Source organism: Gobio gobio, assembly GCF_949357685.1.
Source record: "Gobio gobio genome assembly, chromosome: 20".
Taxonomy (NCBI): Eukaryota; Metazoa; Chordata; class Actinopteri; order Cypriniformes; family Gobionidae; genus Gobio; species Gobio gobio.
In genome coordinates, this window is record NC_137113.1 from 19231628 (window position 1) to 19250471 (window position 18844).

The following is an 18844-nucleotide window of genomic DNA, read 5'->3' on the forward strand; positions in this document are numbered from 1 at the left end:
GTTGAGTGTTCTTGGAAGAACAGCTGCCTTTTAGACCATCATATACAGGCAGGGCAGAACATATTGTAAACATCATAGCTATTGAACTGGATCTCTGCAGCTGCTATACCTGGTCATTTTCAAACCAATCGTCGAAATGAAGTTCGTCAGGTTTATAATGAAGAATGCTGCTTTGGCCAATGTGCCTCATCACATCGAACACTTCTCCAAATTCTCGCCTTCTCCACTCTCTATGAAACAGTTTATCGATTTCGGTGAGTGCTCTTTTTTGCTGTTATTTGCTCGTGTATGAAATTGTATGTATTCCTGGATTTATAAGGAATAGCTTCGTAGCCTGAGTATAGAAGCTGTCTATGAAAGTGGTCGTGTATCAGTTGCAGAACAGGCATTTTTGTCATATGGCACTTCATATTATTATTATGCACTATATTACGTTCATGATTACGTGCATGACTATGTAGTTGCTCCTGCAATTTACATCTAGCTTATGCAGAAATGATTTGGTACTGCTCTACCATTTTTATGTAGCTATGTCCGATTCGGGAACAAATTGTTCTTTTGAACCGGAGCTTTGATCCGACTCACAGAATCAGTTTGAAATTGTTTACGAAATGACTGAACGATACATTTACAAATCAGAATGAGTCAACAACTCCCTAATTTTAAATTGAACTGAGCGTATGGTAAAAGTATTTGGACTGAAGCAAGGACTGAAATCCAAATTACTTTACTCAACGTCATCATATTTTTTGGACGTTTTTAATAAATTGCATTTTATTAAAACACTCAAACAATTCAGGTAGGAGATGTAAATAGATTTTGTAATATTTTATTTACGTTTATGTTTTAGGAGATGAATCAGCTGAAACAAACTGAACTGGGACTTAAGAAATTAATTTAAACATCCCTATTAATACAATTTAATCGACGAGACAAAACGCTGCAATAAACTGCTATATTTTCCAACATAATCTTTTATTTGAACGTTTTAAAGCAACGCGGTGACGTAAGGCTCAATCTATTTTCTGATCCGGTTCTTTGAAACGAACTATTCGAAAGAACCGAGTCGCGGCAATGACTCGGAATTCCCACCACTACTGTTCATGCGGGCTGATTGTTGCATCATTTAACCGCCTTGCACCACTCCTATGTTTATGTATCTGTATTCGACTGTTTAATTGCACGATTTATGAGCAAAGTGCATACATATTAGTCCCAAACTTATACCATTCGTATGTACTGTATTACACGTAGTGTGTGTTTACCAGCGTGCCATACATAATTTTTGTTGCAAATTAAATGTTGTATTTGTCCAGGTTCTACCAACGCATGTGAGAAAACATCTTTTGTTTTCCTGAGACAAGAGCTGCCCGTGCGTCTTTCAAACATCATGAAAGAAATCAACTTACTCCCCAAAAGATTACTTACCACTTCTTCTGTACAAATGGTTCACAGCTGGTGAGTTATACAACATTTTACTGTATTTATAAACGGATCTACCAAGATTAGTATTGTAGAAACGACGGGATTGTTTGAAATTGAAAGGCGATAATAGATGGCCAGAGTGTTATTTATTTTTAGTATGCTGATGCCCTGTAAAACCGCGGTCTACTTGAGACTAGGCCAAATAAACTTGTGTGACGTAGAGCATGTGAACTTTGTCCCATATCCTGCGTCGGCGTGGGAGCTACACTTCTTCAAGGAGGGAGTCTTCTGTAAACTTTGTCCCACTTTCACTACCTCGTGCTTTAACGCGTCATACTGTTTTTCCTTTTAGGAAGAGTGGAAACTTAGGCATAGCAAAAACAAAACAGTGTTCCATTAATATGCATGGTGTGCAACCGGTTGTTTTTCCACTGATATTAGGTCAATGTGTTTTGTGAATTGCATCCGTTTACTAGTGCAAGACAAATTACTTTCATCTTAACTGAAATCTCAGATTTACAGTTCATATTTATGAACTAAATGACATAGACATTTATTGTATATGTCAATAAATGACATTTCTGAACAGAAATTAGCAGAAGAGTATCTGGATAAGATTGTTTCCAGATGAATACAGTTCTCACATACATTTTAATTTTGTTTTATTGCATTTATTGACACATTCAAATCATATTGCTTTTTATTTGTGTGCTAAGGTATATTCAGAGTTTGATGGAGATCTTGGAATTTCTGGAGAAAAGTCCAGATGACCACAGTGTATTAGAAGAGTAAGTAGAAATTAAATCTGTAAATTTCATGAAAACATCTTATGTTTGACTTCAAAAGAAAAATAAGAAATTATATTTAGCATTTATTTTTTTTTCATTGTTTGCCATTATTTTCATGGCAATTAAGCACATTTCTTACAAAATTCTCATTAGTATAATGCATCAGGAGTTTTTACGTTAAGTTTTTTAAAGATATATTTTGTTCAAATGTTATATATTTTGTTCCCATGCATGTTCTTCATTGTTTATGGCACATCTCTTAACACTCTTGATTCTGCACACAGGTTTGTGGATGCTCTGGTCAACATCCGAAACCGGCACAATGATGTTTTACCCACTATGGCCCAAGGTGTGATTGAATATAAAGAAGTATTTGGTCAAGATCCAGTCACTAATCAGAATATTCAGTATTTCCTGGACCGTTTCTACTTGAGCCGGATATCCATCAGAATGCTCATCAACCAGCACAGTAAGCATAATATTTAGGCCAAATAATACCTCTGAGCATCAGTGCTTCTTAGATTGTTTGTATTTATGTTACTTTCTCTGATTTTTCAGCTCTTGTTTTTGATGGAGCCACAAATCCAGTTCACCCCAATACCATTGGCAGTATAGACCGTCATTGTCAGGTGGCAGACGTTGTTAAAGGTATATAGTGTGAAAAATGTATCTGATAAATCAAATGTATCTGTTTGTATCAAATATGCCTATTCACTAATATGGATAGTCCACTGAAAATGTACAAAAAAATGTTTTGTCATCAATTACTCGCCCTTATGTCATTCCAAACCCGTAAGACTTTAGTTAATCTTTGAAACACAAATGAAGATATTATAAATAAAATCTGAGAGATTTTTGTCCCTCCATTGACAGTCCACGCAACTACCACACAAAAGCCTGCTCAATTCAAATGGATTCGTTTTACGATCCATTTACGATCAATGGAATGACAGAAATCTCTTAGATTTAATGAAAATATCTTCATTAGTGTTTTGAAGATGAACAAAAGTCTTACGCGTTTGGAACAACAACATGAGGGTGGGTTATTGTTGACAGAATTAAAATTTTTGGGTGAACTATCCCTTTAAAGACCCATTTGTTTAGTCAATACACATACACTCCTATATGTTTCTAAAAAAATATTATGTCAACACATTTTTCATGTAGATGCATATGAAAGTGCCAAGATGCTGTGTGATCAGTACTACCTCAACTCACCTGACCTGGTACTTCAGGAACTCAACAGTAAGAACCGATGAACATCATTAAGTTCATGTGAAATAGCTTGTAAATATATACACATTTAGACTGTGTAAGATACTAAATGTATTACTATTGTTTCTATTTGTTTCATGCGTAATTGCTCAGGGCTTAGCTGTTATAATAGATGTTTTAGCAGCTATAGACAGTATTGACACTGTGACGGTGTTCTTCCTTTTACAGCTAATACCAGGATGCAGCCTATCAGCATAGTGTATGTGCCTTCCCATCTGTACCATATGCTATTTGAACTCTTCAAGGTGAGCTGTAGCCCATCTCATATTCTGCCCTGAAACAATGCTGTTTACGTCAGATCTGAATGTTGTCATGACGATATGGTTTCTTCTTCAGAATGCAATGAGGGCAACCATTGAGAACCATGAAGAAAGCAGCAATCTTCCACCCATTCAAGTTATGGTGGCCATAGGAGGAGAGGACCTCACTATCAAGGTGATTTTAATTTAAACAAGCAGCATTCTCACAATATGTTATTCAAAAAAAAAAAGTGAGATGTTTTCATTTTCCAATGAATTCCATTCATGTGTTTAAACTCAGAAAAATGTTCATAGGATTTGTCAGTTCACTGCCGCCTTCTTGATTGTAGTCTGATGTGACTGGAGCCAGTCATTTTCCCATCAGTGAAACACCTGCTGTTGCATAACAGAGTACAGGAGAGCTGACTGACCTTGTTGTTTAGTTACCTTGACAATGTTGATTTGAGTCGTGAACATGTTAAACAGTCGTGATCAGGGGTCAAAGTCACCGCCAGTGCCCGTCAGCCGGTCTTCCATCTCACCCTTCTCACTGTGTTAGCCCAGTTTTTTCTGTCTGTGCCCTAATTCACTCTCTCAATCTTTTTCTAGTTTTCATTCTAACAATGTCTTCTTTGTCTTTGTAGATGAGTGACCGAGGTGGTGGAGTTCCTTTCAGGAAGATGGAGAATCTCTTCAGTTACATGTACTCCACAGCACCAACACCCCAGATGGATGAGAAACAAAGGGCTCCCCTGGTGAGACTTCACCGCATTGTACATTAAATACAGATAGAATTACAAGATATATAATTTAAACTGTCCTCTTCACAGAGTTATTAGTTAACTAAAATAAAAACAAATCCATAAAAACATTATTGTTACTTGAAATAAAATTTAAAAGGCAGCATTTCTCATTTCTTTTAGTTTAACTTGATGTAAACTATACAGACATATTAATAAAAAAGCGAATAAAAATGAAAGCGTAAAATGTAAAAATAAAAACGAAATACAAAATATGAATAAACACTATAAAAGTATCTCAATGATAAGATAACACTGCTTCTTTATAATATTAGCCACCTTTTGTCCACAGGCTGGGTTTGGTTATGGGTTGCCCATTTCTCGACTCTATGCCAAGTACTTCCAGGGTGACCTCCAGCTCTACTCTATGGAGGGCCATGGTACTGATGCAGTCATTCACCTGAAGGTACATTAAAACCCTACTTAAAGGGAGAGTTCACCTAAAATAGAAAATTAGGTAACACTTTACAATAAAGTTGTATTAGTTAATGCATTAGTTAACATGAACTAACCATGAACAACACCTCTGTTCAGCATTAGCTAATCTTTGTAAACGTTAGTTCATAAAAATCCAGCTGTTCATGGTTTGTTCGTGTTAGTTCACAGTGCATTAACTAATGTTAACAAGATTTTAATCATGGATTAATGAAATTAACATTAACAAAGATAAATAAATGCTTTTTAAGTGCAGTTCATTATTAGTCCATCTTAACTAATGTAGTTAACTAATGAACCTTATTGTAAAGTGTTACTGAAAATTCTGTCCATTTTCAGGAAATGAACATTATTAATTATTTGTGTAGTTCCAAACCTGTAACTAACCTTCTGTTGGACAGAAAAGATATTTTAAAGAATGTTTCAACTGATTTTGTCCATGTGATGAAAATCAATGGGGTCCAATGGTGACAGGTTTGGAACGATAGTATCCCTTTTAAAGCATGTGTGTCAAACTCCACACCAGGAAGTCCACTTTCCTAAAGAGTTTAGCTCCAAACAGCTCCAGAAAACCTGCCTGGAAGTTTCTGGTGCTGCCTCCAAAATCAAACGCTTCCCTACTTTATAGTATGTGGAAAACAGTACGCTAAAAGAACCCGGATGACCTACTACTTCCGCCGAGATTCTGGAGTGCGCATTTGATATATTATTGAAGTATTCAGACTACATATGCGATTTTAGACACCTTATTAATCCTGAAGATCTTGATTCGCTTGTTCATTTGTGTTTAATTAGGGTTGGAGCTAAACTTTGCAGGACAGTGACCCCCCCCAGGGAACTAAGTTTGACACCCCTGCTTTAAAGTGTTTTGAACACGTCTAAAAACGCTGGGAACTTGCTGTAAATGAGAGTACTTGGAATACTGTGTTCTAACAGATTACATCATGTTTCTCCCCTCAGGCTTTATCCACTGACTCAGTCGAAAGGCTCCCTGTGTTTAATAAGACAGCTCGACGGAACTATGAAGTCACGCAGGGGGCAGATGACTGGTGCGTTCCCAGTCGAGAGCCTCTGGACCTGGCCGTGTTCAGACTGGCCAAGTGAAAGGAAGCATGAAGCCTCCAGGAAGAAAATAGGACAGTCCTCTGACCTTCTGACATGAGTGAATGGGGAAGGACATGGCGTCCACACGGCTGAGCCCCAACCCTCCACTCACTGTGAAGCCGCGTAGTCTCACAGCAATACCGTAGTTGATGCATGCAATGGTTTTCCTCTGCACCGCCACCACGACTATCATATCATTTTTTGGGGTTTGAGAAACTAGGCTTTGTCACAGTGTTACCTGCAAACCATACTAACTCATATGAAGTGGAGCAAAGTAGCAAGATAATCTGCACCAAACTACTCTTCTTTTATTGGAAGACTCTTAAGTGGACGTTCCAGTGTGGAGAAGTGAGCCAAGACAGTCAATTTTCTGAAGCCTGCGTTAGAGGACAAGGGCCGTCTAGACTAGTTATTGGAACCAGAAAGTAACCACAGGCTTGTGCCAAGGAACCTAAAAGCACATGGAATCAGAGATAAAGGGCCAAGATGGGGTGATAAAAATCCATATGCAACACATGATGGATCATTTATGTAATAGAGTAATGCTGAAATCAATGACTTTGATTGTTAATGTAGGACTGTCCATACTCAGAATGGCCAAAAGCTAAGAGATCATCTGAGGCCATGTGACTGTATTAGTGAGTGGCCAAATATGTCATTGTGATCCCTGGTATTTTCTTCACACTTGAATTTAAGGTGCTAGAAGGGGATCATAGATGTAAATGTGTTTAGAACCAGAATGTACCAATAATCTCATTGATTTTAAACTTGAAACACTAACTTCTGGGCTTATATGCACAGAGCATTTCAAAACAGTGTTTATTCTTAAACATGCTGAAGCATTTCAGATACCTCATCGACAGAAGTTAGTTTGCCAACCTTTGCTCAGCTGTTGCCTTTTTCAGATTTGTGGGCCTTTAGTTCTCTGCGGATATTATACAGCATGAAATCAGCGCTGCTAGTTTTAAGCCTTCTCTTTTGAGAGCATGCCTACTGTATTAAATCAACCATCTTCAATGAACTGGCACCATATAACCTTACATGCAAGGACCATATTTTGTGTATTTTTTGGGTTTTGTCGTGTTATTCCTGAAAATGTAAACTTTATTTTTGTAATAAGTTTTCCATCTAAAGCAAATGATGTGTATAGAATTGAAATAAACCATTTTTTTGTCACTTATGTAATTTATGGGAGTCATTTATGAGTCAACAAGGACTCCGAACTCTATTGATGTTTTTTTTAGTGCAAGGATGGATTATAGAGAGAACAAAGATGATTGACAGGTGTGGATTCGAGATATTACACATTGACACTTTGCCCGGTAAGGCAGAGGTTACATTTCATAGTAAACAACATACCTTTTAAGGTCAGAGGTTACATGGAAAGTGAGGTCATTGGCCACTAATGGGAGGCATGAATGAAACAACAAGTCTGGAAGAAGCAATGAACCTTGCAAATGTGTAGTACATGAAGGTCAGTTAAGCAATGAAAGAACAAAATTAGATCCTGCTAAATGTGAAAATAACGTCAGGATCGTTTTGCGTCTTGTAGAGACTACCATGTTCTTGATGGATTAACTTTCTCAAGAACTGCTTGATAAACAAGTGATCCTCTTACAATACATGACATACCATAAAGCACATGCTATATATGAGGCACTCCATGTAAGGTTAGATGGATAGCTTGTTTACGTGAAGAAGCCTCTGGAATGTTTTAGTCCTAGATAAACAATAAATCAATGTGATTTTTGTTGGGGGGGGGGGGGGGGTATGGAAGCACATTTCTGTCATGTAAAAGAAATTCAAATAAAACAAATCATGCTTTGGTAAATCATAATTATTACAAAAAGTGGGTTTATTTATTCAGAGAGACTCTTTAAAAAAAATCCAAATTATGACATACTAAGTCATAACTATAATCATTTTTTGGTCAGAATTATGACTTATCATCTCATTATTACTTTTTCTCCTAATTTGGACTTTTTGTCATAATTTCAATTTGTCATAATTATGAATGATCTAATAATTATTATTTTAGATTACAATTGTGGTTTACCAAAGCACTTTTTGTGGCTGAAATGGGATTCCATATTTAAAAATGTAATAATTTAAGGACTGCTCACACCAAAGATAACTATAATGATATAACCATAACTATGTTATCATTAGAGTACATTTTTGTGAGGATGGGGAACTCCATATCACAGCAACAACGATTGAGTAATGATATTGTTGGAATCAGTTTTGAACAATACAAAACAGCCAACCAGAATCCACTTGACTTTAAAAAGCTCTATAGGCGACACTAAAACTTAAATATAACAAACAGAATGTTATCGTCTGTTGGTGTGGACACTTATCGGTATTATTATTCTTGGTGTGAATGGGCCTTTACACGCCCTCATGCCTTTGCAAAAAAGGCACAACTATGCCCCATAATATTTGGGGGAAAAAAAGGTGTTCAATTTTCCTAAGCTGGACATCACTTTTGGCCACGACTGTATTTAGCCACACAGGTGCAGAGGACTGCATGAGTATCTAAGTATTAAAAAAGAGGCTGAAACAGAGGACTTCCCCCATAGAGAGCCTTGTTACGCAGCTGTTTATGACTGAACCCTCATGTGCTAGAATCTACCGAGACGTGCGAGTCTAGCAATAAGCAACTGTATGGGGCCTGTTCCAGGAACTCTGATAGGAAAAGTACAGCCCTCAGAGCAGGCCATAAATGATGGAGTGTACGTGTTGAGTGTACGGTGAGTGGAGATGTATTGGGGGGCGGGGGTGAGTAATGTATGCAAACATATCACAGTTCACAACATGCTGTAATCGGATTGTCCAGGCGGCTGTTCTCTTTCTAGCATGCCTGTCATTCCCCAGGGTGATTTACTGATGTCTCCTGCTAATGTAAAGGGCCTGTGCTTCACATCAAAACATGAACATTGTTTTCCTGGGTGGACTATTGTACTGACTGGACTGGACTGGTCTTATCTAATCTCACAATCGACTGCTCATTGCTCTAGCTGAGGTTTCTGCCAAGTATTTGAATATTACCAAATGATCTGTGGCATGGTTTTTGCAGTAGTTAAGGTTTTTATACTCTACAAATGTATATTATATCCCCCTACCCCTACCCCTAAACCTACCAATCACAGACAACTTTCAACAATTTTTGATTTTCATGACAGCTAAGTTAGTATGATTAATATGTTTTTGGGGACATTTGGTCCACATAACGAAGGGAATACCAGGTAGGTACACACACACACACACACACACACACACACACACACACTGACAGATAAATATGTAAAACAGAATATCAGAATAACAACTACGTGCCATAATGATATAATACATTCAATATACATTATGATATGAAATATGACAGAATAAAATCAAATAAATCGTCAAGACAATAACAGTGTCATTTTAGCATAATTGAGATAGCCTTAGTTTATATTAATATTATATATTTATTAATTACACATTTGTTTTCTGTTTTAATTTTTTAATTTCAGTTAAAGTTTTAGTTTTTTTGTCATTTATTTTTTTTATTTTTTTTAAAATATGTCAATATATATATTTTTCTTTATTATTTTTATTTCAGCTCTAGGTTGTTTTGGGGTTTTTTTACATCAAGTTTAAATGAAAATGGGAAATTATCTTAAATAAAACAAGTTGATTATACTTAGCAAAATATGTTGTTTTTTATTTTGTTTTATTTCAAACAACACTTTATTTTATTTTTTTTAGTTTTTTGTTAATATTTCAATTATTAACCTGTGCAATAATGAGCACTAAACTAGTTAATATGATTTAACATTGGTGGGTGATGATTCAACAATTACATAAATAGTGTTTAACCAGAATATGTTTTTTAAAGTAGTAGCCTATATTAAAGTGTATATCTCTCTACCAGATTTATATTTTACAAGTTCCTGTCCACTTAACTTGTGAAACCCCAAAGTTTAAAAATAGGCTAGAGGTCACCATCTAGTGGTGGCTTTCATTATTGCAGATACTTATTATCATCCTGCACACAGACACTGGCAGCTTCATTTCCATCAGTCAAAGCTCATCTTTAACTCACAGCGCATATTTTCCACGAAACTATTTCCTACTCACTATCATTTAGGCTTTATTATTACTCTTTAAATCTTCCCCAGTGGCCATATTTCCCCCACCATGTGAATTTTGAAGCCAATTTTCCATTGTTTTCCCATGTGAAAGTCTAATATTAATTTGTACTAACATATTATTTAAGAAGAAAAGCAGATTTAATTTGTCATTTAAGATATTATGTTGAACATAATGCGATTTTGCACAAAAGAGAGTTTAGATCTTGTCACTGTTATGCTGATGGTGCAAAACTAATGGTTTGCTCTAACCAATGACTTGTCATGTGGTTTCAAAATTATGCTTGAAAAGGCAAAATCTACAACAGTCAAATAACTTGTTAAATTGCACTGTGAGAGTTGCTAACTTGCAGAGGTGGACAAAGTACACAACTCCATTACTTGAGTAAAAGTAAAAGTAGCCTACCACTGGTCAGATATTACTTTGTTACAAGTGAAATTAAAGAAGTACTTGCTCCTACTTAAGTATCAGAAGTAAATTTCCTTTTTTTATGTCATTTTACTGTTGTTGCATTGTTGTATGAATGCACACACTGTACCATCATGGTGCTTTAAGCCAGTCAATGATGCTCCATCCAACATGCTATCATAGGCTACCACTACCTTGAACTATTTCAATACTTGTTTAAAAGTTACAAACCTCTTTACAAAGCTATAAATGCACAGATCCAAAACACTAATACACATCCAATATTCTCCCCACTGTTTACATTTACAATTAACTGAGTAAATATTCTTAATATTCTCCAAAACTGACATTGACATCATTTTGTGTGTATTGGTCACATCTCATGAAGGACTGACTGGATCTCTCCCCAAACCGTACCTTCCTAACATTTTTGTTTCGTTTTTATTTGTTGACGAATATTCCAATAGACATTTTAATAGTTTTGTCATTCAAAACTGATTTTATTTCGTTGTCGCCTTGTCTTCGTCTGTAAATTTTTTTTGTTATTCAGCAACAAAATGAACACTGGAAAGCACAGACGATTTCCATTTCAAACTTTCACCAGAAATTACATACCTCAATATGCTTCTGCAGGTTGGACAGCAAGTTTTTGAAAGCTGTGATAGGCCTATGGTTAATTTTAGGCAAACAAAGCAAACATTTAAAACAAAACTCATTTTTAAGATTTTCAGAAAACTGAAATGTACTTTCTAAGTATGGCCATGGGCGCACAGTGCTGGAAAAATGCTGGGAAATCATTGAACTTCACGACAAGTGTCCCTACAAGAGTGATTACTGGCTGTCTGCAAAAAAGACTTTCGACTTGGAGGACCTTGATAGAAATGTAGTGGAGTGAAAAGTACGATAATTGTCTTTCAAATGTAGTGAAGTTAAAGTCTCCATACGTTTCCAGAAAAAAATAATACTCAAGTAAAGTACTATCATGATCCCAGCCTGTGGTTCCCTGTCTTGTGAGGACTTTTGTTATTTCCTGTCTTGTGCCATATTTTGTAGTTCTTTTGTAGTTTTTCATGCTGATTAGTCTCCTCAGGTGTGTCTTGTTAATTTGCTAAGCTTGTTTACCCCTGTGTATTTAAACCCCTGTGTTTCCTGTGTTCTTTGTAAGGTCTTGTCCTACATGGATGAATGTTTGGTGCAACTCATTCCGTTATTGGTTCCTTGGTTCCTTGGTTCCTTGGTTCCTTGGTTCCTTGGTTCCTTGGTTCCTTGGTTCCTTGGTTCCTTGGTTCCTTGGTTCCTTGGTTCCTTGGTTCCTTGGTTCCTTGGTTCCTTGGTTCCTTGGTTCCTTGGTTCCTTGGTTCCTTGGTTCCTTGGTTCCTTGGTCCCTTGGTCCCTTGGTCCCTTGGTCCCTTGGTCCCTTGGTCCCTTGGTCCCTTGGTCCCTTGGTCCCTTGGTCCCTTGGTCCCTTGGTCCCTTGGTCCCTTGGTCCCTTGGTCCCTTGGTCCCTTGGTCCCTTGGTCCCTTGAGGTTTGGTTTTGTTAAATTTGTTGTTAAACTAGTTTGAATTTGGATCCAGTTCTCCCTTTTGGTTTTGTGTTCACCCTGCCTGTGTTACAGAAGACCTGACCAAGTTGGATCCAGCAATTAGTTTAATTCAGCGTCCAGAGGTGGCTCCAGCCACTGACCAGCGTCCTGAGAGGGCTCCGTCTCCTGTCCTGAATCCACGAGCCAGCTCCAGACCACGAACTTGTCCCATGTAACAAGCCCTTCCTACCACCCATGAAGCTCCCCAAAACATTTTTTTGGGGGGGTCCAAGTACATGTGGGTGGGGCTCCTGATCCGCCAAGGCTACCCGAGACTCCTGATCCGCCAAGGCTACCCGAGACTCCTAATCCCCCCACGGCTCCTGACCCGCCATGGCCGCCCCTGGTCCTGCCCTGGAGACCTCCGTACCCATCTGCACCACCCTCCTGGACTTTTTTTGTATTTGTATTTGTATTTTTTCTTCATGTGCCATGGCTGACCCCACGGCTCCTGATCCGCCAAGGCTACCCGAGACTCCTGATCCACCCACGGCTCCAGATCCGCCATGGACGCCCCCACGGCTCCTGATCCGCCATGGCTCTGTCATGATCCCAGCCTGTGTTTTCCTGTCTTGTGCCATGTTTTGTAGTTTTTCATGCTGATTAGTCTCCCCAGGTGTGTCTTGTTAATTTGTTAAGCTTGTTTGCCCTTGTGTATTTAAACCCCTGTGTTTCCTGTGTTTGTCAGGTCTTGTCCTACATGGATGTACGTTTGGTGCGACTCATTCTGTTATCTGTTCCTTGGTTCTCTGATCTCTGTGGTTTTATGTTAAATTTGTTATTAAACTAGTTTGCATTTTGATCCAGCTCCCTCTTGGTTGTGTTCACCCTGGGTTACAAGTACAGATACTCAAGTAAATGTACTTAGTCACTGTACACCTCTGCTAATTTGGTAACTCATGATAACCTTAAAATTTTCAAGCAATGAAAACTTGGTTTAGTGTTAACATATTATTTAAGCCCACCAGCAACTATAGTTGCCGCAGTTTATAGTTGTCATTTTTCTAGATTGTGTGTGTATATATATATTTTAAATGACATGCAAGAAAACAACCAAATAAAGGATTTCATGAGACTCTCAACTTCCGACCCCTACTTCCAGGAAGCAAGGCAAACTCTCCCAAACAGGTTATTTTCATGTTACTAATAAGTATTTTTTTGTTGCCATATATATCTACATAATCGTGAAGGTCTCTAGAATCATCCAAACAAAACAATTCTTACAAAAGATCTATAGTTTTTTGTACACTTAGTCAAAAGTCCAAACGGCAACTATAGTTGCTGGTGGGAAAATTACTTGTAAGTACATATAATGGGGAAATGGGGTATACTGTGTTAACAGGTTAATAAATCAAGATTTTTGGTCTTTAGTGCTTTTTGCTTTCATAATATCCCACCTTAAACATAACTTAACCCTTTAACTGACATCTCTACTGTACAGTAGACCTTAATTCGATAGGGGAAAATATCAAATTTTATGATATGTCTCGTAAGGGCCAAAATATTGAGGACCCTTCATCTAGTTTCATTCTAATCGGTCAAGGACCCTCATTCATTGAATACTATGGGACTATTTATTTATTTTATATAGATGTAATTTTTTCGTCATTATATTAATTTATTTTCTTTTAACTTTTTGATACACAATGCCCTGTTAGGGCAACTTAATGGCTGCACTTTGTTCTGCACTTGTTCCACCACTTTAAGACAAATGTATTTGTTGTTTGTTGTATTTTCATTTTCAACAGATTATAAGATAGATGCAGCTTTTTTGAGTTTGCATCGAATGTTCTTCGACTTTTATACATACAAAATTTGTTTATGAATAAAGATTGATCTGTTGAAAGCAGTTATTTTGAGTTAGATGCCAAATGTTCACCTCCTAGTCAAATTTGATTTTGAAGTGGTGCATACAACATATTTGCCCACCGGCAACTAGAGCTGCCGCACGTTCAAATATACGATTTTCAAGACCTGGGAAAAATAAATGCAGAATATGTTCACATAGGACACTATTAACATGACTGTATGCATGAAAGAAAAATTCAGGAAAAAATTGGGCACAAATGGGTTAGAACATAATTTTAATGCATTTTTCTTCAGTAATTTTTTTTTAACATTGCACATATTTCTACCAATAAGTTATTTCAACTTATTCCAAGGAACTTATTTTAATAATATTTTGCATGCATTTATGCAAATACATTTTTGCACAACAATTTTTGCTGACCTCATGAGCTCAAACTGCCTGTGGCTACTTTTCATGTGTATGTTAGCACATTATTTGTGAACAGTGTCACCAGAGTTTCATGTAAGAAAATATTGGTGTGAAAGTATAACCAGAAACTTCCTTCTACATGGCAGTAGTGGCCACCCCATAATCTGGTGCCATATATAAACTCTATCCTATATAGTTGACTTGCATAACGCATAGAGATCTGCTCTTTGTGAAAAGGTAAGCTTCAAATGTTTATAATTTCTGAAAGACAAAATTTGCCTTAGTGATTAAGGCAAATTAGCCTTATAGCAAAGCCATTTTTAAATTAGAAATACATACGTCATACTATTTATTTTTTTATTATAAAAAAAAGATAAATAATACAAAGTCTAATGCAGTTTTTTGATTTTTTTTACTTTTACCATTAGATGCTTTCTTTATGCATCCAAGTGCTTGCCGTGCTTGTTGTCTGCGCAGCTGACATTGAGAACAGAGATATTTCAGTAAGTATGATCGAATTGTTATAAATATAATATGACCAACATTTTACAATATTCTTAAATTATACCTGCAGTTGTAAAGTAACTGTGCAAATGTTATTTCACATTTTTTTATTGCAATGTCTTCCAGTATACATTCAAAGCTTGGAATATGGTTGACCAGCCTTTGCAGGAGCATTTTGCTGTTATGTATAAGGTAAAGTGCATTCAAAATTATTTGGTATCCTAAACGTTTTAAATTTCTAAAGGAAGAGGTTGCTATAAGCATTGTTTTTCTTTCTCTATGTATTTATTTAGGAGATGGAAAGCTTGAAACTTGAACAAGCAGTAATGAAACAAAAGCAAGAAGCCTTGAGCCAGGTAATATAACAGTCAAGTTGATAATTACAGTCTTTTTGCTGGTAAAATTTGTTTTTAATAATAATATATTTATATATATATATACACACACCGATCAGGCATAACATTATGACCATTATGACCTAATATTGTGTTGGTCCCCCTTTTGCTGCCAAAACAGCCGTGACCCATCGAGGCATGGACTCCACTAGACCCCTGAAGGTGTGCTGTGGTATCTAGCACCAAGACCGGTAAAAGAAAACGTGATTCATCAGACCAGGCCACCTTCTTCCATTGCTCTGTCCAGTTCTGATGCTCATGTGCCCACTGTTGGCGCTTTCAGCGGTGGACAGGGGTCAGCATACGCACCCTAACTGGTCCGCGGTTATGCAGCCCCATATGCAACAAACTGCGATGCACTGTGCATTCGGACACCTTTCTATCAGAACCAGCATTAACTTCTTGAGCAATTTGAGCTACTGTAGCACATCTGTTTGATCGGACCACATGGGCCAGCCTTCGCTCCTCACGTGCATTATGAGCCTTGGCCGCCCATGACCCTGTCGCCAGGTTCACCACTGTTCCTTCCTTGGACCACTTTTAAAAGATACTGACCACTGCAGACCGGGAACACCCCACAAGAGCTGCAGTTTTGGAGATGCTCTGACCCGGTCATCTTATCACAATTTGGCCCTTGTCAAAATCGCTCAAATCCATACGCTAGCCCATTTTTCCTGCTTCTAACTCATCAACTTTGAGGACAAAATGTTCACTTGCTGCCTAATATACCCCACCCAATGACAGGTGCCGTGCCGAGAGATAATGTTATTTCACCTCATAATGTTATGCCTGATTTGTGATAGCCTATATATATATATATATATATATATATATATATATATATATATATATATATATATATATATATATATATATATATATTCAAATCAGATACTGGATCTTGTTGAACATACAAAAAGATTTAAGCAAGCTGTTGTTAAAAATTTAATATAAAATGGATTAATTGCACCATTTCAATGTCAAAATATGACTCAAGTGTCAGAATTCATTCAACGGTGAAAATAAACTTTTTTTTTTTCTGTTGTAGGCATTACCGTACTGTTCACAGAAACCTATTGATACAGACGTGGAGATGAATAAGACATCACTACAAACTGGTCAGTTTATTTTTATTTTTATTCTTGTATGGTTTATTTAGGATAGATAGATTTGTGAGTTTGGGTGTGTTTTTAAAGGATTATATGTATTTGTCTTTGATAGACAGCAGCCGTCTGCTGTACACCCTCACCCAGGGCGAAGATGGAGTCGAAGGCTCCGGTGAGGATGACAGTGACGAGGCCCGTGACCCCTGCAATCACTATTCTGTGTTGAACCAAGCCTGGAGAGCTACAAACTACAGCAACAAGAATGTTGTTTGTGACCGTCGTGTCCAGTGGAAGGGCTGGTACCGTCTCTTCTACCATGGGAAAACCATCCAGATGCCTGAGAGGTGTGTGAAGAAAGAAATGTGTGGCACACATTCTCCACTGTGGCTCGTCGGCGGTCACCCCCGGATACGAGACGGAGTGGTCACCCGCAAAGTGTGTGGCAACTGGAAAAACAACTGCTGTTTGTTCAAATCTCCTCCCATTCAAGTGAAAGCATGTCGGGGAAACTACTACGTCTACAAGTTTGTCAAACCGGTGGCTTGCCAATTGGCATATTGTGCAGGTAAGATTTCATGCACCCAGGCTTTAAGAACAAAAATGTATATTGCATATTGCAATAAGCATATTGACTGTTGCTCACCATCCTTTTAGACATTAACTCACTTGTCTGTGGCAAGTGCAAAAGAAGTGAGTCCTGCATCAGCAGAGACAAAGTCACCTGGATGTGCAAGAAAAACAAAATGAGAGGTGAGCCATTTCTCTTCATTATTTTGGATTATTTTGATGGTTCCTTTAACACCTTCTGTTGACTATAATAAGTTATGTTGCACCTACATGTCTACTAACTATAACTGTGTTAGTAGAGTTTTAGTAGACTGGTAGGGTTAGAATAAGTTGACATGTAGTTGCAAAGTTACTTATGGTCAACATGTTCGAAATGGACCATCAGAATAAAGTGTTACCCAATAATGTACCTTTTAACAAAAATAATTAAGCATTTTCTTTCCTTGTGATCTGTAGTGAAAGCAAACATCCATTTTTTTGCCACCTACCCGGCCAGCATCTCAGGAAAAATGAACAAGATTGTGTACAGGAAAGTGTTTGTGAATCAAGGCAGGGCTTTCAACGCTCGCACCGGGATATTCAGAGCTCCAGTTTCAGGCGTCTATCAGTTCTTCTTCTCCACACAGACTGGGGGGAGAGGGGCAACTAACCTATGGCTTGTTGTAAATAATTACTGGGTGGCTTTGTCCCATAGTAATGTTCAGGGCTCCAACTCAGTTGGGAATCTCTCTACGTACATGGCGACTCTGCGCAAGGGTGCTACGGTTTATGTGACCCATAATCGTGGCCGCTCTTGGGCCAATAGTGCATCCAACACCATCTCTTTTGGGGGTTCATTACTTATGGTGAGAAAAATCTGATAGAGAATGAAAGAGTCAATTGGAACAGAATTATGATTTTATATCTACAATGGTAAATTGTCTTGCTATAGTTCTGTTTATTCATTGCTTTAAATACATGTATCTTGCTGAGTGATTTATTTCCAATGCAAAAAGTGCTTTAATTTCTAAGTGTTTTTTTCTTCTATAAAATTACTTAGCCATAAAACTTCTGAATTTAAGACATGTCATTATATATATATTTATTATATTATTTAAATGTTAGATTCTTTTTTAAATAATAATGTTAAACAAATATTGTTTTTAAATAATAGGTTACCATAATGTAATAGTTGAGTAGCACAACAACAACAACAACAACAACAACAACAACAACAACAACAACAACAACAATAATAATGTAAAATAAAGAAAACAATTAAAACAAATGGAAATTCCCTTAACAGTTTTTTTCCTCATAAAAATGACTTTGAGACAAACTTTTAAGACTAAGAATATTTTGAAATGAATTTACGACTAAACTACTTTTTTCTCATTATATATAAAACCCAAACAAATTATTGTATAATATTAAATGTAAAAATAATGTTTTATAGCCTATTAATAAAATATATAACATAATATTTCAATTATATTTACATATAGATTTGATTTAAATATGTATTTTTAACAAATATCGTTTTCATTTAGGCTACACTATTATTGTTGTTGTTATTGTAGTTTGACTACTAGAGTAAACTATTATGTAACTACAAGCAATAGTAGCCACTGTCACAGACAGTGTCCTAGAGACACAGGTGGGGGCAGCAGAGTCAACTCATTGTGTTTAATCAGGGAGGATGTCACTGGGCAACACGGAGCAACCTGAAGCCATCTTCAGTCCTCATTAAACTTAAACTCGTTCTTGTCTCCCGAGGTCACCGCAAACACGTTGACAGCACGTGCCAGCCCAAAATCGTGTTTTGAACGAAATGACGGAAATGTGTTTTATTATTTTTTTATTGACCATTGTGCTTAACC

The 18844-nt window shown here is 37.1% G+C and overlaps 2 protein-coding genes across 2 annotated transcripts; both read left to right on the top strand.

Annotated features, from left to right (window-relative positions):
• Positions 1-7246, top strand: pdk2a (pyruvate dehydrogenase kinase 2a). The gene is made up of 11 exons (XM_079801746.1): positions 1-254; positions 1317-1458; positions 2142-2213; positions 2498-2682; positions 2772-2861; positions 3381-3458; positions 3657-3733; positions 3825-3923; positions 4372-4482; positions 4820-4933; positions 5923-7246. Exons 1-11 carry the CDS (start codon positions 137-139, stop codon positions 6064-6066), a joined length of 1230 nt encoding a protein of 409 aa, XP_079657872.1. The 5' UTR covers positions 1-136; the 3' UTR covers positions 6067-7246.
• A 7284-nt stretch (positions 7247-14530) lies between these two features.
• Positions 14531-18028, top strand: LOC307144167 (uncharacterized protein). Its single transcript, XM_079846239.1, has 8 exons — positions 14531-14650; positions 14842-14916; positions 15044-15109; positions 15211-15273; positions 16361-16430; positions 16534-16983; positions 17073-17168; positions 17442-18028. Exons 2-8 carry the CDS (start codon positions 14842-14844, stop codon positions 17843-17845), a joined length of 1224 nt encoding a protein of 407 aa, XP_079702365.1. The 5' UTR covers positions 14531-14650; the 3' UTR covers positions 17846-18028.
• The last annotated feature ends 816 nt before the right edge of the window (positions 18029-18844 follow it).